Source organism: Strigops habroptila, chromosome W, assembly GCF_004027225.2.
Source record: "Strigops habroptila isolate Jane chromosome W, bStrHab1.2.pri, whole genome shotgun sequence".
Taxonomy (NCBI): domain Eukaryota; kingdom Metazoa; phylum Chordata; class Aves; order Psittaciformes; family Psittacidae; genus Strigops; species Strigops habroptila.
Window position 1 is genome coordinate 26,926,051 of NC_044301.2, and position 24,997 is coordinate 26,951,047.

Here is a 24,997-nt window from a genome sequence, read left to right on the forward strand (position 1 = left end):
AATGTGCTGGTTGGGAATGAAGAGTGTGGAGAGTCTAACCTCTAATAGACAGTCGCCTTCGTGTATTTAAGTAGCTTTGCACTGACTTTGGAGTCTGGGAGCACCATGGTGGAAACCAACTTCTAGCTTTGTTGATGGAAATGCAGTAGAGCAGATGCTAAATTCAGACACGAATTCCTGTCCCCAACCTTCTGTAGACTTTGCTTGCTCTACAGTAAAGCTGCTGCAATGATGCTGGAGCTGACATGCTGGCTTTACAGCCTGTTTGCTGAGAATCAAAGGCTTTTAAATGAATTCTTGAGATGAAGTAGAAGATGGTCTCTCTTCTGCCTATCATTCCAGTCTGAACAGACAGGTTTTTTCCAGAGCTGATGTTCTTTTTCCTACTGAATTATATCATTTGGGAAGTAATTTGTATGTGGCTCTCCTTATAGATGTGCTGAAGAGTCTTGCCAGACACAAGTGTTTGGTTTCAAAACCTTTCAAGAAACTCTGCATCCAAATAACCAAGTATTTCCTGGAATGGTATCCCAGCGTCCTGGTTTCATCTGGGATAGAGTTAATTTTCTTCCTGGTAGTTGGTGCAGTGCTGTGTTTCGGCTTTAGTCTGAGAACAATGATGATAACACACCAGCATTTTAGTTGTTGCTCAGTAACACTTACCCCGATCAAGGACTTTTCAGTCTCTCATGCTCTGCCAATGAGGAGGGGCACAAGAAGCTGTGAGGGAGCAGAGACAGGACACCTGACCCAAACTAGCCAAAGGGATATTCCATACCACAGCACATCATGCCCAGTATATAAACTGGGGGGAGTCACCCAGAAGGGACCGATCACTGCTCGGGTCAGGCTGGGTATCGGTCAGCAGGTGGTGAGCAATTGTATTGTGCATCACTTGGGGTAGCTGAGGTTTCATTTCTTTCTTTTTTTTGTTCCCTATTATTATTATCATTATTGGTATTGTTGGTTTTCTTTCTGTTATCACTATATTGTACTTTATTTTAGTTATTAAACTGTTCTTAACCCATGGGATTTACATTCTTTTGATTCTCTTTCCCCATCCCAACCAGGAGGGGAAAGGGGGGAGTGAGTGAGAGGCTGCATGGTACTTAGTTGCCGGCTGGGATTAAACCACAACAATCCTTTTTGGCACCCAACGTGGGGCCCAAAGGGCTGAGAGAATAACAGATCTGAAAAGGGCGTGTTAAAACAAATTTGTTGCAAGCATTCATTGTATTGTAATAGTCGCTGATCACAATGTTGCTTCATTTGTTCTCAGAGTTTATGTGTATGTGCTCACTGGTACACTATGTAATGCTGTTCTTGCCATGTGTGCTCTGTGTGGTGATGTTTATTCAATGGAGCTTGGTCTAAGGTTGTCATGTTGTTGTACTTTGTAGTGCTGGGTTATGATATGACAGAATTGCTGATCATGAGACTAATCTGGTATGTGTACTTGGTATTGTCGTCACCTTTGTTCCTCGGGAGCCATTTGGTAGGAACTATTAATGATTACACCTTTGGCCTTTTCTCCTCAGAGAGCCAACCTCTAACAGGAGCATCTTCCTACAGCTTCCATACTTCCTTTTTGCCTTCATTCCTTCCTTTCCTTCCCTTCCCCCTTCCTTCCTTCCTTCCAATATCCTTCTTCTCCTTCAGGATAATTACAGTAGTATCTGAGAATTTTAAAGATTTTGAATATCCTTTGAATACCCTTGAAACCAGCCTGGTTCTTTTGCTAGGAACCAGCACGTTGTTGTATATGGTTCAGATCTTGCTTCAGGTTAAACAGCTACATGTGACGACTCCAATGCCTGTGAGAAGCACTGCAGCTCAAAGGAGAGGGACTCAGACTCCAGTGACAGGCACTGTGGCTACTCAAATCCCAGTGGCAAGCACTAGAGAGCTACTCAAACCCCAGCGACAGGCACTGTGGCTACTCAAATCCCAGTGGCAAGCACTAGAGAGCTACTCAAACCCCAGCGACAAGCATTGGAGCCACTTCAAATTCTGCAACAAGCACTGTAGCTACTCAAACTCTTATGACCAGTACCACAGCTGCTCAAACTCCAGCAACAGGCACCGCAGTAATTTTTATCCCTATAACAAGTACTGCAGCCACTCAAACCCCAGCAGCAAGTATGGTGGCTATTGAAACTTTGGGGACAAGCGCTGCAGCTGTTTTAATTCCTGTGACCAGTACTGCAACTACTCAAACCCCAACAACAAGAATGCCCACTCAGCCGCCAGTGATGAGTGATATAACTGAACCAGAGAACCAACTCGTGTCGGTATCAGTTGCCCCTATAAACAAGAGGAAATGGAAATGAAAAACAACTCATTTAGTGAAGGAGGATGAAGAAGGGTCAACACCAGAACTAGAGGAACCATTACAAGAAACAGAGGAAGAGGCAGAACAAGAGGTAACTTCTCAATCCCTGTCCTTGACTGATCTGCGGTATATGCAAAAAGATATCAGCCATCTTCCAGGTGAGCACATCATCACCTGGATGCTCCGATGCTGGGACAATGGGGCTGACAATCACAGTCACAAACTAGAAGGTAGGGAAGCCGAGCAGCTGGGATCACTTGCTAGGGAAGGGGAAATTGACAAAGTGATTGCGAAAGAGAAACAAATCCTCAGCCTCTGGCGGCAGCTCTTGGCATCTGTGAAGGAAAGGTGTCCCTACAGGGACGATGTTATATGTCACCCAGGCAAGTGGACCATGATAAGAGAAAGGCCTCCAGTTCCTGAGGGATTTAGCTGTTCTAGAGAGGATCTATCCTAAGTCAGATACCGGGGATGCACCTGTAGATCCAGATTGAAGTTGAATGTACGCAACCTATGTGGTGGAAATTTACATGGAGTGCGTCATCATCTTATGCCAACTCATTGGCATCAACGAGCTGGAGGGAAGCAGCGGCACCAACAGTGGATGAAGTGAGTCTTCAGCTCCGGGAGTTTGAAGACAGTCTCACCCCTTCCATCATTTCAGCTGTGGAAAAACTGTCCCAGGAGTTCAAGCAATTGAGAGACGATCTATCCACCTCCCCATGCATACAGACCCACATCTCAGCTATTAAGTGCCCTGTTGCTCGAGAGGGAAGATCTAGGAGGTACGCGCCACAGGGCACCCTATGGTTTTACCTGCAGGATCATGGAGAAGACATGAGAAAGTGGGATGGAAAACCTAACTAACTCAGTTCTGGAGGAAAAGGTATGTGAATTGCAAGGAAAAATCATGATCCTTACAAGAAAGTTGCTGCTCCAGTCTTCGGTGAGCAGCTTCCCAGATGGGATGGAAGAGCTGATTTTACTCCAACTCCTATGAAAAGGAATTCTAATCCCTTTGTACAAGAAGTAAATGGAGAATCTTATGATCGCTATTAGAGGGGCCCTGCCTCCAGCCAGGTGGAGGAGAGGGACAATTGGGTTTACTGGACTGTATGGACTAGATGGCCCGGCACATCAGTCCCACAGGAGTATATGGCTCTAGTAGACACTGGTGCACAGTGTACCCTGATCTCATCAAGCTATCAAGGGGTAGAACCCATTTGTATTTCCGGAATGACAGGAGGATCCCAAGAGTTGACTGTACTGGATGCTGAAATCAGCCTGACTGGGAAGGAGTGGCAAAAGCAGCCTATTGTGACTTGTCCAGAGGCTCCATGCATCCTTGACATAGACTATCATCTCAGGAGAGAGTACTTCAAAGACCCAAAAGGGTACTGATGGGCTTTTGGTATAGCTGCCTTGGAGATGGAGGAAATTAAGCAGCTGTCCCCCTTGCCTGGTCTCTCAGAGGGCTCTTCTGTTGTGGGGTGCGATTGAGCTCTCACTGGATCCCGCTCTGCCCACAGCCTCCTCAGCAGCCAGGTGCCTTCCTGATTTGGTAGACATGCTCAGCATGAGCTGTTCTGAATGTGCCACTAAATCAATGCAAGTACACCTGGGTCTGTAGTCTCCTTTAATCAAGTTCCACAAAGCAGTTGCTACATATGTTCTGTATTTCAAGACTTATTCCTTGTCTCTTGTTCTTCCCTTCCATTTAAATTGAAAGCTGTTGCCAGCAGGACCACCTTGGACATGTGAAGCTATTGTAGTGGTAGCTTCATCCTGGTGACTCGGTGCGTATAGCTACCTGATGGGACTTGCTGTTTAGTTTTGTACTGGTTGTTGCACTGTGTGATCAGCAAAGGGCTGAATCTCTGAAGTGTAAAAGGTTTTAGGAAATGCAGGAGAAGGGTCTAGGTGAGGGAGGTGGTGTTTGCCTCTGGTAAATGCCAGGAGAGCAGGGTAGCTAGCAGCTTTGCTGCAGCTAGACATCCAGGAAGGCTGGCTGGCTGCCAGGGGTTATGTGACTGGCTCATGCTGGCTGTTTTTGAGTACCAGCAGCTGAATCCTGCTGGGCCCTTGGCAGCTTGCCTGGGTACTGAAAAACATCTGCACTGTCTTCCCCTTGCTGTGCTTGAGTGCTGCTACAGCAGCTTTAGCGGCACACAGGCTGAGGAGAGACCTGGCCACAGCTCCAATCCCTTAACATGCCGTGGGGCAGGGAAGGCAGTGCAGCCTCATCCAATGGGAGGACTACTATGACCCAAAGCCTATGTGGGGTAGGCAAAGAGCCTCGCTTTCTGCTGGGAGGCCAAATGTCATGAGGAACATGCTGACCAAGCAGGTTTCCAACCCTGCACTATTCATGGGTGGTGTGGACAAGCTGAATTCTGGTCTAATGCAAGCTTTGCCTGCTACTGCCCTATCACAAGCACATGCACAGACATGATAGTCTATTGTCAGATCAGGTCTTTGAGGTTTGTATTGTGTCACCTTCCCTACACTGATGGCCAGGATCTGAAGTTCATAAATATCTGCTCTCACATCAACTATTATCCTTAGCTATCCTTAATTATCCTTAATTTAAGTTTTTACTTTAAACAAGTTTCTGATGCATCACCTAAAGAAGTTGGCATCCAGAATCTGTGAATGCATTAGCTCTGACTGCTGTTGTGGTTACTTTTTTCAGGACTATCTTACTGAGTGTGATCTCTTTGCTTAATGAGCCCAACACATTCTCTCCTGCCAATGTGGATGCATCAGTCATGTTCAGGAAATGGAGGGACAGTAAAGGAAAAGACAAAGAATATGCTGAAATCATAAGGTAAGCTTTGTCATGTGTGATGCTGTACTACTGGCCTCCTGTTTTGAATCCTATGAAACAGGTTACTTGCAGAATTTGCTGAAACCAGCTTCTTGCTGTGGTTGCTCCTTTCAAAATTAATTTTACAGTCTTATTCCAAGTCTATGCTTCTGGTCCTTTTAGTATTTTCAGCACACAAGTGTTGCAAACTTCTGGAGCAGGAGGACTGGGCTGATCTGTCTTCAACTGGGATTTACTGGAAGCCAATAGGTTTTGCAGAGCATCATGCCAGATCAGTCTAAAAAAGAACAATTTGAAGTCCCCACTTGCCTCTGAGTGCTGCTTGCATTGCTTGGGATATGACTCACACTGACTGCATCCTACTAATTTTGTGCTTAATGCACTCATGAATCTTGTCCCTCCAATTTGAAGGAATTTCAGCAGGATTTGGCAAGCGCTTGCAAAGCTGGGTTTAATTAGTTAGAAGCACTGTTCAGTCTTGACTGTACTTTGAGAAGTTCGTGGTTCATCAGGTGCTGTAGGGAGATCATGTAAACTTGAGCCAGGGTTGCTGTGGAGTGGCATATGGGCAGCCCATATTGCAGTGGGACTGCTGTTGTGCTTGCCTGGGGCAAGACCACATCTGCATTGACTCCACTAGCTGGGTGTCGCAGAACGGGTGGTCGCCTTAGGCCAGTGGACAAGATGTGTTAGGGAGACCCTGCCATTGAGTCATGAGGTTCAGAAAGGACACCCTTGCTTTCCAGCTGATCCTCAGATAGTAGAGGGGCTGGGTGCAGCTGGATCCAATCCTAGTCTCAGACTTGGTCAACGGTTTATGTCTAAAGGATTGTGTAGTGCTTACAACTTCTTGTCCAAATTTGTCCTGCAAGCCAATACTGTCACATTACAAGGGGGGGTTCCTCAAACCCTTTATATTTGACCAGCCTGCCAGTGTCCCACAAAAGATGAGACCTTTGTGCCCGACCAGCCCGTCTGCGTCCCATTATGGGGACCATACTGGACAGCCCACCGAATTGGAGGGTGATTAACCTAACCTGTTCAGGGACCTGCACCAACAGCATCAACAAGTCAAATCCCTTATTTCAAATATTCAAGTCTCTGGAGACTTACACAAAATGAACTTCAGCTGAAGTCTTTTATTATACAAAATACAAGTTTGTGACAGGCTAAGGTTCAGAGATTGCCAGTGGTAGGGACTATCTGCAAAAACAAGCTTGAAGTGATACACAACCAGACTATAATCACTAATAACGACTAGCATGAGTTAGTCATTTAGCATGCATAAGATAAAGTTCTTACCCAATAGGCATCCCTATGGGGGAGAAGACAGGTTCAGCCCGTCGACTGATCCCAGAAGTTACGATGGAGTCTTCCCTATCTCCTCCCCTCTCTCATTCACTTTTATGCTTTTCTTTACTCTCAGGTAGAGCTTGAATGACTCCAGTCATACATTCTTTTATTATTGATTGGTGTAAAATTCTCTCACTTCTCATTTAAAAATATAAAGTATAAAGCACATGCTTGGTGAGGGGTGGTTGTACCTTGGAGGGGGTAACTTTGGGATGAAGGCGTGTGTTTGTTTGTTAGTATTATAATGAGACTATAATGAGCAAGGTTCACCTAAGGAAAGTGATTTCACCACAGCTGCTGGCTCAGCAAGAGACATATTTTCCATTTGACATGCTATGTGGCTTATCAGCTGTATGGTACCATCAAGTTCCCAGTCCTGCAAGGAGTACAACAGAGCCTGGCTGTAGTGTCTCCACTCCGCTCCACCCTCCATTGCTCCTCTAAGATGGCAGGTTGTGTTGCCCAGGGAATCATGGTGGAGTAGATTCTGTGCATACCAACCGTCCTGAAAGGGGCAACTGTATTTCACCCTAAAAAGGTTTCTGTAATACTACAACTTCTGTTAGACCCCAGTTTTCTCTAATTCCCCCCCCCCCCCCAAGTGATTTTCCCACACTGGGCATGCAGGATATACCTCTGGTTGAAGCTATGCAGGGCAGTCAGTCACTGGCCTGAGCTGTGCAAATAGCCTTGGTGGGAGGTTATCTTAGTCCCCTCCAGCTTCATTTGCTTCAGTGGAGCTGGATGTACACCATAAATAGTGTGGCAGACTGATGAGCAGGTGGGTGGAGGTGAAGGGACAAGCTGTCATCTGCTCTTCACCCTGCTGGGAGGCAGCACAGGCCAGCAACAATTCACAGCCTGAGTGCTGCCAGGAGGCAGCAGCCAGACCATCTCCTGGGACAATGGGAAACACTTGTTTCCTACTATCCCCAGGCAGTGCTGGGGTTATGACTACATCCTAGGGTGCAGCCATGTGCTGCTCTTACCCTCCAGTGGGAGCTCAGAGCTGCCAAATTCTTGTGGGAATTGCAGTCTTGAGCATGTTGGTGTAATCAGTGGTAGAGGGTGGCTGTGGATAGTATCTCTGAGCCTACCTCAATAAGTCACCTTAGGAAATCCCTGACTATCCCTTCTGTAACAAATGTAATGAAATTTGCTCTGAGCTCTAGCAGGTCACTAATGTGGAGTCCTGTAGAATAACTAATTTCATATGTTGCTGAGAGCGTGTGTGCTGCAAACACCCTTGGAGTGCTCCTAAGCCTGGGGCTGTGGCAACTAAATCTGTTTCTAATGCTGCTTGTAGTGCTTCAGCCAAACATCAGCTCTCCTGACTGAGGTGCCAGGAGGGCTGGGGCTGGCTGGGAGGTGGGGAGTTGAGCCATGCTGCCAGCACATGGCTCTGCTCACGTTGCTGTGCCCTCCTCCCTGCAGGAAACAGGTTTTGGCTACTAAAGTTGAGGCAGAAAAGGATGGTGTGAAGGTCCCCACTACACTGGCAGAGTACTGCATCAAAACTAAAGTGCCTTCCAATGACAACAGTTCAGATTTGCTTTATGACGACTTGTATGATGACGACATTGACGACGAGGAGGAGGAGGATGCCGACTGTTATGATGACGATGATTCTGGCAATGAGGAGTCGTGACCTGCTCCCTCTATGCCCCTGTACTGCCCTGACAACTCAGGCCAGAAGGGAGCAGCGGTAACCTAGCAGCAGTCCAGCAAAAAAAGATGGGGGGGGGGGGAGGGGGGGGGGGTGGTGTGTCAAAAAAAACCCTGTCTCCTGTTGTATGGATGTTTGCTTCTTTTTTTTATGGACCCTTAAAACCCTCTACAGAATGTTTGAATTCTTGCATTCCTAACCCTTTCATCACTGTATTATGATTTCTTTTTTAAAAAGAAACTCCCTTTTTCACTTCTCTATGAAATGCTTACAGCGAAACAGGTTTGCTTGTGTTTAGATTCTTGAATTAAATACAGTCTTGCATTGAGATGTTTAATGTATTTAAAGCTGGAACAAACCCATTGGTTTTCAGGAGCTCAAGTGCTGCATTTACTGGGAACTAAAATCCATACAAAGCAAACAAACTGCCATGGTTTAGCTGCTCCATTTACAATAATAGCATATGTACATTCATTTAGCCTTGTCATGGTGGCTTTTTCTTTATAAGGTAGGGGGGTGGAGAGTATAAAGCTACTGTGTGTTGAGCTTAATGGGATGTCACTGAAAGGTACAGTATTCCTTTTCAGCCTGCTTAAGTTACGAACTAGCTGGCCCCTGGAGCCCCAGAGGGCACAATCATCAGCTTTGTCTCTGAAAAAGGTTTGTGATATGAACCCTAAAATAAACACTTAACACTTCACGTCTGTACAATTGAGCCCTGGATTGCTATTTATTTATCTATTTATTTATTTATTTAGACTAGGTTGGGATTGGAAAAGCTCAGTTTAGCCATGCTGCTGAGATCTGCTGCCAGCTGTCCCTCTCCCGAGGGAGGAAAACAGAAGTGCATCCTGCTGCCCAGTGGGCCAGCATTCATCCCAAACTTGTTTTTTGGCAGTGGGAGAGACTGATAGCCTCCTGCCCCAGTGCTTACTAGCAGCCCTTGCTTCCTGCAGCTCAAGTCCAGTGCTGGCCTGAGCCTTCTTTCTGTTGGTTATGTAGGCCACATGTTGGTAAATGCAGTCCTGCTATAGCTCTGCAGGGTTGGCAGAAGTCAAAGCTGCCTTTGGTGCCTACCTGGGGTGGCCAGGCTGTGGCTGCTGGGGCAGAGAGTATGGATGTATGCTGGGCTCTCCCCTGCCTGGCTGGCTGGGGCATGGGTGAGTGTGTGTGCAGCACCACAGGTGAGGAGACTGCACTGCTTTCAGGCTGTAAGAGTGGCAAGGTTTGACAGGCTATTTAGCAGCATGCTTCATCTGGTGCACCAAGCTCAGTCTCCTGCATGTTTTGGGGAGCCCTTGGCAGAGTTTAGGGCCCTCCCTTGTGGGCGGTGGGGATCCTGCATGCTTATGTCTGCAGAACCCTCTTCCTCAGTCCCTCAACACCCTCACCCTGTTGCAGTGTGCTCTCATTTGGCTGTGGTGCAGTGGCTTGAATTCATCTTTTGCATGATCTCTTGACCAGCAGCCAGCCCTGCCCTCCTGCACTGAGCCCTGGCACCTCCAGGAGCAGATCTGAGATGCTGGCCCTGCTTGGGCAAGAGCCTCCATTCCTACAGGTACAGAGGCAGTTACCCTGATAAGAGCTGCAGGCTTGGGTATTTGTTTATGCTTCCCCTTTGTATATCTCAGGGTTTTCATTGGTATGTCACCAGCTGTGGACCCTCAAGGGGTGCTTTGTGGGAGTAAACTTTGCACTTGCTCGCTCTTGTCCTGCTCCTTACCTAGGATACAGCTGATCACAGAACAAAGTGTGCTGCATGGAGGGAGAGGCAGGGAGAAAGGCTGGTGGGGTTCAGAAGTGAGCAAGGCAGATGTGTTTTCAGAATTTTGCTTGACTGGGATTTGCTGCTGCAGGGACAGCCCCTGCTCCTATGCTCCAGGGTGTGTTGGTGGTGCATCCCTCTACCTCCTGCAGAGTAAAGGCTACCTGAGCTGTAGATGCACCGTAGTGCTCCCTGTGATGGTCCACCCTCCTGTTTGCATGTTACCTAGGGAGGCAGCTGGACCCCCTCCTGAAGTGTCCCCCATGGGCTGATTCAGTTTGTCCTTCCAGCAAGCACTGACTCAGCCCCTGGTGCATTCTGGAGCTGGCATTGGGGCAATGTCAGTGTTTGCAAATGGGCCCCGGCACACCTGACTGCAGGACTGGTCTCAGGGCCACATTGGGGCAGAGAGGCCAACCTCCAGATTTGGGGAGTGAAGGAGCAGAGTATGGCAATGCTGGCTGTGCTGATGACTTGGTTTGAAATGATACTGCATCTTCCAGGCTTGCCCTTGTGTTTTTCACTATCCTCACTGAATACTCACCAGTAACTTGTATTTTCAAGCTTGGTGTTGTAAGATGCATTATCATGACTCTTCTGTTACCCTTTTTTTTTAAGACAACCTATTTTGTGAGCTCCTCCATTAACCAGAGTAATTTGTCTTCCCCACTGTCCTGTGCAGTGTCATTGCTTGTTGACCTGCTGGTTTTTTGTTGTTTACTGAAATACAAGGGGTTTAAGGCTATTTAAGAACTTGTGGAAAAATGTTTACCTGATCTGTATTCCCCTTCAAATGCAGTTTCCACCTATTCCGAAGCCAGCAGCATACGCTAGATTTCTTAGTAGTTTTTCTTAGCTGAAAGCCCAGATGGGTTGTTTTGGGGTTTTTTTAGTATACCTTACCAGAAAGGATTAACTGATGCAGTTTTTTGTGTTGTCTTCCCCTTCAGTAGTTATCTTTTGTCTTTTTTGCACATCTGTCTACTAATAAAAATGTGAAATTAAGATGTTCCTGGACTGTTACTTCACTGTTAATTGAGCTGGTTTATTTGCATGGGTTATTTAAAGCTTTGAATAACAGCTCTTCACAAGTTCATTGCTGCTCCAGTAGCAATACCTATACATAAATATCTATAAGGTTATTGGAAAATAAAGCTTCCGGTTAACAGCTACATGCCTGAACAGGCAAAAGGCCATGGGCTTTGTTGTTATATCTAGTCTTCCTAAGTCAGCAAAGGGGAGAGCAAGGAGAAGATGGTTCATGGTGTCATGACTGCAGCAGTGATGCAGGACTTGGGGTAAAGCTGCTGCTGCTGCCATGGGGCTGGGGTGCTGCTGGTGGCTGGTTCCCTGGCAGGGCAGAAGCACAGCAGAGGAAGCACATGCAAGTGGAGAAGTTTGCTTTTGCAGTGCCTTGCTGCTGCGGTCAAGCTAAAACTAGCAGGACACGTGTACAGGAGTTGCACTTGCTGCACTTGAAATTGATTGCAGGGCAGCAACTGCTGAGTCAAATGTGGTTGTGGCCTGAGTGCTTTAGCTTCACAGTTGCGCTTGAAGAATGGTGACGGCATTTCAGAGATGCATTCCTAGATGAGTATCTATATTGAGGAATGGGATGGAGAGAGATGGTGCTGCCTGGGCCGCCTGATTGGATCAGGCTTGCTTATATCTATCATCTCCTGCTTGGCTCCTACAGCACCAGGCTGCCCAGAGCTGCCAGTAGCTTCTTAATCCAGGTGTGGTACCAAAGCCAGGACAAGCTCTCAAGCCTGCCCTGCACTGGGTAAACCTGGCTGCCACATGTGCAAGTTGGTTATGTTTGGGTTGTTTTGGGGTTTTTTTTCCCCCCTTTCCTTGATGGCTGAGTGCAGCTGAGCAACCTTGGCTCTGCCATCACTGGTGGAACAGGGGATTAATGAGGAAATGGCTGCAGAAGAGCCCTGCTGGAACCAACAGTGTAGGGAAAAGGGAAAATATCCTGTTTCATCTTGCCTGGAGAGGAGGAGAGACTGCCTGTGGCTGACTGCAGTCAGGGCCCCAGAGCAAGGGGGGAAGGTGCTGGAGTTGCCTTTGCTGTCTTGCGCTGGGGGAAAAAAGGAGGATGCTGGAGGGCAATACAGCCCATCACCTCCATGTGTGGAAATGTTGCCCTTTTGTACCCACAGCATCTGCTGAGGCTGGAAATTGTGCAGCTGGGGCCAGCAATGAAGCACTGGCTGACGTCTTTATGAGGACGTCATCTCCCTTGCAGCTACTTAAGGGGCTGCTGTGCACTAGCACCAACTTTCATCTGTTACCTTTTGCCAATTCCAACAGCTTCTGGACCCTAACAGACAAGCAAGGACTGACCTACACCTGTGGGGCAGCAGCGGAGTTCTATAAACAAAAAAATTAAGTGTCTGAAGATGGCTTTTTGGGGTGGGGTGTTTTTCAAATGGCAGCTCTGACCACAGGTAAATTAGGGGCTGTTGCTTAGTCTCAGCTGTTGGTGCAACCCTTCTACAAGCTCTCAGTCTTGAGCCTGCAGAAGCATTTTGGCCTCCTTGACATTCATTCCCTAAAGCTGGTGGCAGTGGGACAGCAGCTGGTGGTTTGGCCATTATCAAAACTTGAGCTAGAGCAGAGGAAGGCCAGCGCAGTTCATGTTGTGCTGCTCAGAGGGGAGGGGGAATGCTAAGTGACACACTGACTTCTTCCAAGACAAGTGCATCCCACAGAATTAGGAAGTGCAAAGAAGACCCTCACCTGCTGCATGGATACAACATGGCTTCACATTTACCTACCCCCCTCTGCTGTGAGAGGCAAGGATGTTCAGGAGGATGGGCCTAGGGCAGCAGCCATCCCTCAGGAGCCTTCACCACTGACCTTACTCCTGGTAGAGACCATGGACAAAGCAAGAGAGAGTAGTGCTGCAGCTGTGCTGCCTCCTTGCCTATCCCAGCTGCTCCACAGGGACTCAGAGCACAATGCCAGAGATATGATGCTTATGACCAGGATCCAATCCCTGCTGCAGGTGCCTCTGAGCTCTCAGCACTGAGGTGCACTCACCTTTGCCAGTATTCGGCATCCCCTGCAGACCCAGCTGCTGCTCTTATTCTCCAGGCAGGTGGAAATGGACAGGCTGGGCTCCTGAAGCCTTTGAAAATGCAGACAAACACCAGTGATATGCTTCAATCTTTATTAGGTGGAGGAAGGGCTAAAACAAAATGAAACTCCAAAACCATTCACTGCAAGACCAGGAGTTGCCTCCAGGGTCTTGTTTTAAAAAAAAGTGGGGATGGACAGGTGAAGTGTCCATCCAGTAGCTCTGGCCTTCCTGGGCAATATGACTCAGGGCAAAGAAAGGCATAAGACACAGCTTATGCTTTTATTTAAGAAACTGCTACATAGTTTTTGCCTCTAATGATGCAAAGGAGGTTCCAGGATCCACTGAGCCATCTGAAATCTCTTGCTAGAGAAGCCAACCAACCAACAAACCAACCCCAACCAACCAAACAGGAAAAGTCTTTCCTTTTTTTTTCTTTATTTTTCAATTTTTCAACAAGGTGAGGCTACAGCTCAGGGTTACAGTGAGCAAACTGCCCACAAGACTTCATCTTCCACAGCAGGAGGGAGGAGACAAAAGAAAGGGGAAGGCCCACAAAACTTTTTTTAACTTTTTTTAAACTTTTTTTTTTTCCCTTCCCTTTTTTTCCCCTCTCTCTTTAAAGTAACAGCTAGACTGGGGGCTGGGGGCAGAAACCAAACTAACAGGACACATCTCGATTTTTTTTTTTTTTTTGGGGGGGGGCAGTAGGCCTCCTTATTTGCCTGAATTTAGAACTGCATTAAATAAATAGGCTCCAGCTCAAAAAAAAAAAAACACCACCCCCAAAAAATAACAGTTTGTCTTTGACAGTTATAAAGCTTAAAAGCAAAAACAAGGAAGGATGCTCTGGTACAGAAGGAAAATTAATAATTAGTTTTCCTACAAAGAAAAGAAAACAGGCTCTATTACATTTACAAATACATACATAAATATATTACATACAACAGCAACTCAGAGGAAGGATGGATGGATGGATGGATGGATGGATCGCCGGCTGGCTGGCTGGCTGGCTGGCTGGCTGGCTGCAGTTCTCCCCACACAGGCATTTGGCTGAGCAGTTACTACTTCTCCTAATAATTCCAGGAATGGGCTTCAGCTTTTTTTCATTTTCTCTCTCTTTTTTTCTTTTTTCCCCCTCCTCTCCTTCCATTCTCTCCCTCCTCCACAGTTTTGGATTTAGTTTGTCCAGTATGGAGAAGTGCCATAGGTAGTTTTGGTAGCCTGAGACTTTTGCTGCATGGTGCTGGGTTGGTTACGTTGGCCAGATCCACCCTAGAAATTGGAAAGGAAGGAGACATGGACATCAGCTGCTATAGCACCAGGGCTCCCAGGAAGAGCTACCACCCCCAGGGACAGACCTGACACAGCGATGCCCCCTCAAAACACATCAATTTCTGCTCTGCAATATCTCTGCATCTTGCAATGTAGGACAAACAGCCACAGAGACACCAAGCAGGAATGCAGGGACACACCATCCCACTGCCCCCCCACCCAAGACAGGTTCAAGCACAAGGAGGGAGAGAAGCAGGACTGAGGAGCTCTCTCAAGGTGAATGGAGGCAGTGTACCAGCCAAGGATGTAACATGCATATTCTGAGAGAGAAGTAATTTCCTATTTCTGGACTCTAAGGCAGAACACTGTTTTTTCAGGGAACATTTATAGTGAGGAAAGGAAATGCATGGGCTGGTGAAACCAAATCAGAGCTGACGTAACCTGTAAGGGGATGCTTGATTTTTTACCCCCGGAATTACAGTACAAGTGCTCACGTCCTGCCTTTCTGCTGCAGCCAGGGGACAGCAGCACCTGCCTCTGCTTCAGACCTCAAAGCCCATATCTCCACACTGCACATGAGGATGGCCTCTTCACAGAATCACAGGCTGGCGGAGGCTGGTAGGGACCTCTAGAGGTCATCTAGTCCAATCCCTCTGCTCAAGCCTAGAGCCAGTTGCCCAGGACCATGTCCTGACAGCTCCAAGGATGGAGAATCCACAACCTCCTAGGCAAGCTGTACCAGTGCTTGGTCACCATCACAGTCAAAAAGTGTTTCCTGATGTTCAGAGGGAAATTTCTGTGTTCCAGTCTGCTATCATGTTGTTGTACTTTGTATTGCTAGGTTACGATATGACAGAATCACTGATCATGAGACTAATTTGGTATGTGTACTCGGTATTGTCATCACCTTTGTCACTCAGGAGCTATTTGGTGGGAACTAGTGATAATTATGCCTTTGGCTTTTCTCCTCAGAGAGCCAACATGTAACAGGAACATCTTCCTACAGCCAGCCTGCCCGCTTTCCTTCCTTCCGATATCTTCCTCCTCCTCCAGGATAATTACAGTAGTATCTCAAGTAGTAGAATTTTAAAGATGTTGAATATCCTTTGAATACCCTTGAAACCAGCCTGGTTCTTTTGCTAGGAACTAGCATGTTGTTGTATATGGTTCAGATCTTGCTTAGGGTTAAACAGCTACATGTGGCGAATACAACCCCTGTGAGAAGCACTGCGGCTCGAAGGAGAGGGGCTCGGACTCCAGTGACAGGCACTGTTGCTACTCAAACTCAGGCAACAAGGATTGCAGCTACTTCAACCCCAGCGACACACACTATAACTACTCAAATCCCAGAAGCAAGCACTAGAGCTACTCAAACCCCAGCAACAAGCATTGGAGCCACTTCAAACTCTGCAACAAGCACTGTAGCTACTCAAACTCTTATGACCAGTACCACAGCTACTCAAACTCCAGCAACAGGCACCGCAGTAATTTTTATCCCCATAAAAAGCACTGCAGCCACTCAAACCCCAGCAGCAAGTATGGTGGCTATTGAAACTTTGGGGACAAGCACTGCAGCTCTTTCAATTCCTGTGACCAGTACTGCAACTACTCAAACCTCAACAAGAATGACCACTCAGCCCCCGGTGATGAGTGATATAATTGAACCAGAGAACCAACCCGTGTCGGTATCAGTTGTCCCTATATGCAAGAGGAAATGGAAATAAAAAACAACTAGTTCAGTGAAGGAGGAAGAACCAGGACCATCATCAGAACAGGAAGAGCAGGCAGAACCAGAGGTAACATCTTAATCCTTATCCTTGACTGATCTGTGGAATATGCAAAAAGATATCAGCCGTCATCCAGATGAGCACATCATATGCAGAATCATGGAGAAGAAGTGGGATGGAAAACCTACCTCAATCCTAGACGCACAGGTACGTGAATTGCAAGGAAAAACAAGTGTGGATCAGATGGCCTGGCATGTAAAAGCCACAGGAATATAAGGCTCTAGTAGACACCAGTGCACAGTGTACCCTAATGCCATCAAGCTATCAAGGGGTAGAACCCATTTGTATTTCTGGATTGACAGGAGGATCCCAAGAGTTGACTGTACTGGAGGCTGAAATCAGCCTGAATGGGAAGGAGTGGCAAAAAGCACCCCATTGTGACTGATCCAGAGGCTCCATGCATCCTTGGCATAGACTATCTCAGGAGAGGGTACTTCAAAGACCCAAAAGGGTATAGATGGGCTTTTGGTATAGCTGCCTTGGAAACAGAGGAAATTAAGCAGCTGTCCACCTTGCCTGGTCTCTCAGAGGATCCTTCTATTGTGAAGTTGTTGAAGGTCAAAGAACAAGTGCCAATTGCGACCACAACAGTGCACCAGTGGCAATATCGCACCAACCGAGACTCCCTGATTCCCATCCATAAGCTGATCTGTAGACTGGAGAGCCAAGGAGTGATCAGCAGGACCCACTCACCCTTTCATAGCCCCACATGGCCAGTGTGAAAGTCTAATGAAGAGTGGAGACTAACAGTAGCCTATCACGGCCTGAATGAAGTCACACCACCATTGAGTGCTGCTGTACCTTTCTCAAGTCCTTTGGCAGCAGAGTGCAGGCCACAGTTTGCTTTTACTTGGAGGGGTGTCCAGCACACTTGGAACCGACTGCCTCAGGAATGGGTGGAAACACAGCCCTACCATCTGCCATGGATTGATCCAGACTGCACTGGAACAGAGGCAAGCTCCAGAACACCTGCAATACATTGATGACATTATTGTGTGGGGCGATACAGCGGAAGAACTTTTTGAGAAAAGGAGGAAAATCCAAATCCTTCTGAAGGCTGGTTTTGCCATAAAATGGAGTAAGGTCAAGGGACCTGCACAGGAGATTCAATTTTGGGGAATAAAATGGCAAGATGGACGTCGCCAGATCCCCACAGATGTGATCAACAAGATAACAGCAATGTCTCCACCAACTAACAAGAAAGAAACACAAGCTTGCTTAGGTGTTGTGGGGTTCTGGAGAATGCACATCCCAAATTACAGTCTGATTGTAAGCCCTCTCTATCACGTGACCCGGAAGAAGAATGATTTCAAATGGGGCCCTGAGCAACAACAAGCCTTTGAACAAATTAAACGAGAAATAGTTCATGCAGTAGCCCTTGGACCAGTTTGGACTCGGCAAGATGTGAAAAATGTGCTTTACACCGCAACCGCGGAGAATGGTCCTACCTGAAGCCTCTGGCAGAAAGCTCCAGGGGAGACACAAGGTCAACCCCTCGGCTTTTGGAGTCAGGGATACAGAGGATCCAGGGCCGGCTAAACTTCAACTGAAAAAAGAGATACTGGCAGCTTATGAAGGGGGTCGAGCTCCTTCAGAGGACCCACTGTACAATAAACTGTCAGAAAGTGTTAAGCGTTTACTTGTTTACTGATGGGTCCTGCCATATTGTGGGAAAGCATCAGAGATGGAAGGCAGCTACATGGAGTCCCCTACAAGTTGCAGAAACTGCTGAAGGAGAGGGTGAATAGAGTCAGTTTGCAGAGGTGAAAGCCATCCAGCTGGCCTTGGACATTGCTGAACGAGAAAAATGGCCAGTACTTTATCTCTATACTGACTCATGGATGGTGGCAAATGCCCTGTGGGGGTGGTTGCAGCAATGGAAGCAGAGCAACTGGCAACGCAGAAGTAAACCCATCTGAGCTGCTGCACTGTGGCAAATAATCGCTGCCTGGGTGCAGAACCTGGTGGTGAAGGTACGCCACGTAGATGCTCATGTACCCAAGAGGCGGGCCACTGAGGAACACCAGAACAACCAGCAAGTGGATAAGGCTGCTAAGATTGAAGTGGCTCAGATGGACTTAGAATGGCAACATAAGGGTGAATTATTTTTAGCCCGGTGGGCCCATAACACCTCAGGCCATCAAGGCAGAGATGCAACATATAGATGGGCTTGTGATAGAGGGGTGGACTTAACGATGGACACTATTGCCCAGGTTATTCATGAACGTGAAACGTGCTGCAATTAAGCAAGCCAAACAGTTAAAGCCTCTCTGGTATGGAGGACCATGGCTGAAGTACAAGTATGGGGAGGCCTGGCAGATTGACTATATCACACTCCCACCAACCTGCCAAGGCAAGCGCCATGTGCTTACCATGGTGGAAGCAACCACCGGATGGCTGGAAACCTACACTGTGTCACACGCCACTGCCCGGAACACTATCCTGGGCCTTGAGAAACAAGTCTTGTGGTGACACAGCACCCCAGAAAGAATTGAGTCAGACAATGGGACTCATTTCCGGAACAACCTCATAGACACTTGGGCCAAAGAGCATGGCATTGAGTGGGTATATCACATCCCCTACCATGCACCAGCCTCTGGGAAAATCGAATGGTACAATGGGCTGTTAAAAACTACACTGAGCAATGGGTGGTGGGACTTTCAAAGACTGGGATACACATTTACCAAAAGCCACCTGGTTGGTCAACAGTAGGGGATCTGCCAACAGGGCTGGCCCAGCCCGATCAGAACTTTTACGTACTGTAGAGGGGGATAAAGTTCCTGTGGTGCACATAAAGAATTTGCTGGTGAAGAGAGTCTGGGTTATTCCTGCTTCAGGTAAAGACAAACCCACTTGTGGGATTGCTTTTGCTCAAGGACCTGGCTGCACTTGGTGGGTAATGCGGAAAGATGGGAGAGTACGGTGTGTACCTCAAGGGGATTTAATTTTTGGTGAAAACAGCCAGTGAATTTAATTGTATGCTGTTGCCTGTTATTAACACTTCTATGGTGGCTAGATGCCCATCACTGTACTGGGCACCTCATGGCGCCCATCACCACCGCTCTGGACTTGGGGGCCTAACCCCGACTCCTTTTCGATCATCACATTAACACAGAATGAACTTTGATGAATCTGGATGAGTGCAGTGGTGATGAAATAAGAACTGGCTTCAGCATGCAACAATCCAACACCACACACCATCTCTCCTGCCCTGAAGGACTGTTACTACAGATGGTGCCCAATGTCATGGACTGAATGAACTCAACAACAGGTGTATGTGTTTATGTATCTCAAGAGACAGAAAAGTTGATGGTATATCAGAAAATGTGGCATCTGAGCATGACATAAATGTTATGGAATAAGGGGTGGATACTGTCCTGGGTTCAGCTTTAATAGCTGTTTTTCGTCCTAGTAGCTAGTGCAGTGCTGTGTTTTGGCTTTAGTCTGAGAACAATGATGATAACACACCAATGTTTTAGTTGTTGCTCAGTAGTGCTTACCCTGATCAAGGACTTTTCAGTCTCTCATGCTCTGCCAGTGAGGAGGGGCACAGGAAGCCGGGAGGGAGCAGAGACAGGACACCTGACCCAAACTAGCCAAAGTGGTATTCCATACCACAGCACATCATGCCCAGTATATAAACTGGGAAGAGTCACCTGGAAGGGATCAATCGCTGCTTAGGTCGGGCTGGGTATCAGTTGGCAGGTGGTGAGCAACTGTATTGTGCATCACTTGGGTTTCCTGAATTTTTATTTCTCCGTCTTCATTGTTCCCTATTGTCAGGGTTATTCTCCTCCCTCATCCCACCACAGGGGGGTGGGGGGAAGTGGCTGCATGTAGTTGCTGGCTGGGCTTAAACCACAATAGTCCATTGCATCTGGTCCTGTCACTGGGCACCACTGAAAAGAACCTGGCTTCATTCCCTTCACACTCTTCCTTCAGGTATTTATATACATTGATAAGATCCCCCTGAGCCTTCTCTTCTGCAAGCTGAGCAGTCCCAGCTCTCTCAACCTTTCCTCATAGGAGAGATGATCCAGTCACTTCATCATCCTTGTGGCCCTTTGTTTGTCTCTCAAATGCATCCATGTATCTCTTGTACTGAGGAGCCCAGAACTGGACACATGACTCCAGGTGTGGCCTCACCAGTGCTGAGCAGAGGGGTAGGATGACCTTCTTTGACCTGCTGGTAGTACTTTGCCTAATGCAGCCCAGGATCCCTTTGGCTTTCTTTGCAGCAATGGCATATTGTTGGCTCATAGTCAACTTGGTGTCCACCAGGATGCCCAGGGCCTTTTTTCTACCAAGCTGCTTTGGGCCCCAGCATATACTGGTGCATGGGGTTGTTCCTCCCCAGGTGCAGGACTTTGCACTTCCCCTTGCTGAACTTCATGAGGTTCCCTCCCCAAGCTGGTCAACAGTCTGCAATCATTGTCAAGGCCCTTTCCCAATGAGCAAAGCAAAAACCAGACATTAGCAAAAACCCCCAAGTCCTTGCTGGGATGCGAGTGGGAGCAATCTGCCCTTGGGCACACTGTAGATGTGGAATGGGCCAACTCACCTGCCCATCTTGTTGAAGATGGTGATGCAGCATCTGGGAATGAGGCTGCTGATGTGCAGGCAGGATATGGAGAAATGGGGCTGGAGCATAACCTGGGGCAGCACCAGGGTTCAGGGGCCCAGTCGATCCGAGAGCAGAGGGCAGGCTGAAAGGAGGCGGTGTGCCAGCATGGAATCCCTGCTTGTCAAATGTCTGCATGGGAGGCAAGGGGGACAGCATCAGAGACTGGTGTGAGAAGTCCCACAGTGACCAGACAAGAACAAGAGTGGCCCAAACATACATAACCTGAACTTTTCACCAACCCCATAAGCAAGCAAAGTCACACCTGTGAGCACTTCAGCAGAGGAGTTTCAGCTTCTGTTCTCACCCATACTTCTGCACTAATGCCTCCAATATTTTATTTTTATTTCCACAGCTACTGTGCTCCTTTTTTCACCAACCTCTTTTACTCAGCAGGACATGGGATGGCAGCAGCTGCCTGAAATCAGCCCTTCACACATTGCATGGGCTCAGCCTGGAATTATTCAACCTACCCAGGGAGGCCCAACAAAAACACAAGAAGAATTTGCAATAAGATTTTCCTCCCCCTGGCCAAAGCTCAACCCAGCCTCCCGATTCACCTGCTTTGGGGGCTATTTTGACTAAAAACATTAGTACTTTGCCTAATGCAGCCCAAGATACCATTTTTGCATGCCATCACACTTCAGTTGCACCCAGGACACAGCACGTGTGGGGCAGCATGGGCAGCATAGAGCACTGCACCTATACCAGCAGCTGCCATCAGGAACTGACATGGCAGAAGCAACAAGACAGAGGATGAGACTCCTCTCCAACAGCAGAGCCAATGTAAGAAATGCCATAGCCTGCTGACCCTAAAACCAACTCACCTGGGAATGGTCCTAACCAGCAGTGCTCCACAGGGGCAGCCATTGGCCTAGCCTCAGGCCACAGGGGAGGGTCCACTATTACTCACCTGAGTCTTGTTATAGACTGAGCCACTGATATCAGGTACACCTGTGTTACTTGAGGTCACAGAAACACCTGGAAAACAAACAAAAAAAGCCATCAACAATGAGAAAGTCAACCACCATCCATATGCTTTGCTCCAAGCATCCACAGCCTAGGTGGATGCATCTTTGCCTGCAACCACTGTACTACCCACCCTGCTGCTACTGCTGGCAGTCAGCCTGGCAGGGTTGTCTGCACTGTCAGACCCACAGCACCTCATATGGGAACAGAAGAAAGGACTCAGGTCCTCACACTGCAAAGCAGGAAACCAGCCCACTGGGATAAATCACCCACATCCATGACCCAGCAGTTACTGCTTGGGTTCAAATGCACTTCACCAGGCAGCACCCAACACTCATTTAAGCTTGCAAAAAGCCAGCTTTCCCCTATGATTAGGGACACATTTGGCTCTACCACAGCATTCAAGAGCTTCCAGTTGTGCACTGAGTGATAAGACTCAGCATCTGCTACACATTTGAGCCCTTGTCCTTTCACATCCTGCAGAAAGATGAAGTCTGCAATGGTTCTCTGCCCCAAGAGAATTAATATCACTGATTCAGGCTACCTTCCACCTGGGCCAGGTGGTGCCACAACAGACTCAGAAGCATTCACTTACCAGTGAGGTGACTCTCAAACCAGCCACTCACATTCAGTGTCTTATAAAGACTGTCTCTAATAATTTCACTTGGATTAGAATAAAACCTGTGGTTCCTTTGGCCAGTGAACTGGAGGCCTAGACTTGGAGGGTGTGCACTGTTCTAAGGTTGTACCCTTCCTAACATTGCTCTTTTACGGATTGCGCCTCCATAGATGAGTGTGATCAGCTCTTGGCTGAAGACAGTCCAGTTAGCATTTCAAATGCACAGCAAAAGCTTGGTATTTGCTTAAGCCCAAGTATGAAGTAGTTAGTGTTAAGCAATTCACTATACATTGTTGTGGTCAACGGCTCAATGTCCAAATGGAGACTGGTGGTGAGTGGTGTTCCTCAGGGGTCAGTATTGGGACCAGCGCTGTTCAACATCTTTGTTGGTGACATAGACAGTGGGATTGAGTGCACCCTCAGCGAGTTTGCTGATGACACCAAGCTGTGTGGTGCAGTCCACATGCTGGAGGGAAGGGATGCCATCCAGAGGAACCTTAATAGACTCAAGAGGTGAGCCCATGTGAACCTTATGAAGTTCAACAAGGCCAAGTGCAAGGCCCTGCACCTGAGTCAGTGCAATCCCAAGCACAACTACAGGCTGCCAGGAGAATGGACCAAGAGCAGTCCTGTGGAGAAGGACTTGGGGGTGTTGGTTGACAAGAAGCTCAACATGAGCCAGCAGTGTGCACTCACAGCCCAGAAAGCCAACCATATGCTGGGCTCCATCAAAAGGAGCATGACCAGCAGGTTGAGGGAAGCGATTCTTCCCCTCTACTCTGCTCTTGTGAGACCACCCCTGCAGTTCTGCATCCAGCTCTTGGGGGCAACAACTCAAGACGGATGTGGAGCTGCTGGAGTGAGTCCAGAAGAGGCCATGAGGATGCTCCAAGGGCTGGAGCACCTCTGCTATGGAGACAGGCTGAGAGAGATGGGCTTGTTCAGCCTGGAGAAGAGAAGGCTCCCAGGAGACCTTATAACAGTCTTCCAGTTCTGTCCTGGTTTCAGCTGTAACAGTTGTTTTTTTCTTCCTAATAGCTGGTGCAGTGCTGTGTTTTGGCTTTAGTTTGAGAACAATGCTGATATACCAATGTTTTAGTTGTTGCTAAGTAATGCTTACTCTGATCAAGGACTTTTCAGTCTCATGCTCAGCCAGTGAGGAGGGGCACAAGAAGCTGGGAGGGAGCAGAGACAGGACACCTGACCCAAACTAGCCAAAGGGGTATTCCATACCACAGCACGTCACGCCCAGTGTATAAACTGGGGGGGAGTTACCCAGAAGGGACCGATCGCTGCTCAGGTCGGGCTGGGTATCGGTCAGCAGGTGGTGAGCAATTGTACTGTGCATTGCTGCTGGTTAGTGTTTTTCTTTTTTCCTTTCCCCTCATAGTTTTATATTCTCTCCCCTTGTTATTTCCCTTAGTAGTAGTAGTATATTGTACCTTAGTTATTAAACTGTTCTTATCTCAACCTGTGGGATTTACATTCTTTCAGTTCTCCTCCCCATCCTGCCTGGGGGGGGGAAGGGGGGTGGGGGTGAGCAAGCAGCTGTGTAGTGCTGAGTTACCAGCTGGGTCTAAACCAGGACACAGTACCTAAAAAGGGGCCTACAAGAAATCTGGAGAGGGACTTTTTACAAGGCCATGTAGTGACAGGACAAGGGGGAATGGTTTTTAACTGAGAGAGGGTAGATTTAGATTGGATGTTAGGAAAAAATTTACTATGACTGTGGTGAAGCACTGGAACAGGTTGCCTAGAGAAGCTGTGGCTGCCCCATTCCTGGAAGTATTCAAGGCCAGGTTGGATGGGGCTTGGAGCAACCTGGTCCAGTGGAAAGTATCCCTGCCCATGGCAGGGGGTTGGAACTAGATGAGCTTTAAGGTCCCTTCCAACCCTAACCATCCTATGATTCTATATACTTCTCAGGTGTCCTGGGTTCAGCTGTAGCAGTCATTTTACTCCTTCTTAGTAGCTGGTGCAGTGCTGTGTTTTTGACTTTCAGCCTGGGAACAACACTGATAACACTGATGGTTTTAGTTGTTGCTAAGTAATGTTTACTCCGATCAAGGACTTTCTCAGTCTCATGCTCTGCCAGGGAGGAAGGGAAGCCAGGAGGAAGCAGAGACAGGACACCCAACCCAAACTAGCCAAAGGGGTATTCCATACCATGGCACATCATGCCCAGTATATAAACCGGGGGGAGTTACCCGGAAGGCCCAGATCACTGCTCAGGTTGGTCTGGGTATCGGTCGGCAGGTGGTGAGCAATTGTATTCTCTCCCCTTGTTATTTCACTTATCATTATTATTATTGGTGGTAGCAGTAGTGGTTTTGTATTGTACCTTAGTTACTGGAGTGCTCTTATCTCAACTCGTGGGAGTTACATTCTTCCGATTCTCCTCCCCATCCCTCTGGGAGTGGGGGGAGGAAGAAGGGGGGGAGTGAGCAAGCAACTGTGTGGTTCTGAGTTACCGGCTCGGCTTAAACCACGACATCAGGTCTAACCAGCATGTGCAGAATAAAGCTTTCATGTAAGCTGTATAAATTCTTCAGCCTTTACAGTCAGAAAGGAAACACTTCCAGGCATGAGAATGCGATGAGTTACAGGGTGTACAGACAGCAGCTGAAACAGCAGCCCAGAGATGTGTGAACTGCCCTGCTCACTCCTAACAGACAGCTATCTCAGGTACCTGTCAAGA

General features: G+C 47.8%; 2 protein-coding genes across 2 annotated transcripts in view; one reads left to right on the forward strand and one right to left on the reverse strand.

Annotated features, from left to right (window-relative positions):
• The window catches only part of LOC115619118 (ubiquitin-conjugating enzyme E2 R2-like), a 34,451-nt gene extending 25,562 nt beyond the window's left edge, over positions 1 to 8,889 (forward strand). The window contains exons 3-4 of the mRNA XM_030511159.1: positions 5,025 to 5,159; positions 7,947 to 8,889. Of these exons, the coding sequence (XP_030367019.1) occupies positions 5,025 to 5,159; positions 7,947 to 8,160 (349 nt within the window). The 3' untranslated portion in view covers positions 8,161 to 8,889. The remainder of the gene's footprint in view (positions 1 to 5,024; positions 5,160 to 7,946) is intronic.
• A 5,260-nt stretch (positions 8,890 to 14,149) lies between these two features.
• Positions 14,150 to 24,997, reverse strand: part of LOC115619119 (ubiquitin-associated protein 2-like) — a 127,469-nt gene continuing 116,621 nt past the window's right edge. Inside the window, exons 27-29 of the mRNA XM_030511161.1 lie at positions 21,625 to 21,692; positions 20,652 to 20,843; positions 14,150 to 14,303 (exon numbers count right to left, since the gene is read on the reverse strand). Of these exons, the coding sequence (XP_030367021.1) occupies positions 14,208 to 14,303; positions 20,652 to 20,843; positions 21,625 to 21,692 (356 nt within the window). The 3' untranslated portion in view covers positions 14,150 to 14,207. The remainder of the gene's footprint in view (positions 14,304 to 20,651; positions 20,844 to 21,624; positions 21,693 to 24,997) is intronic.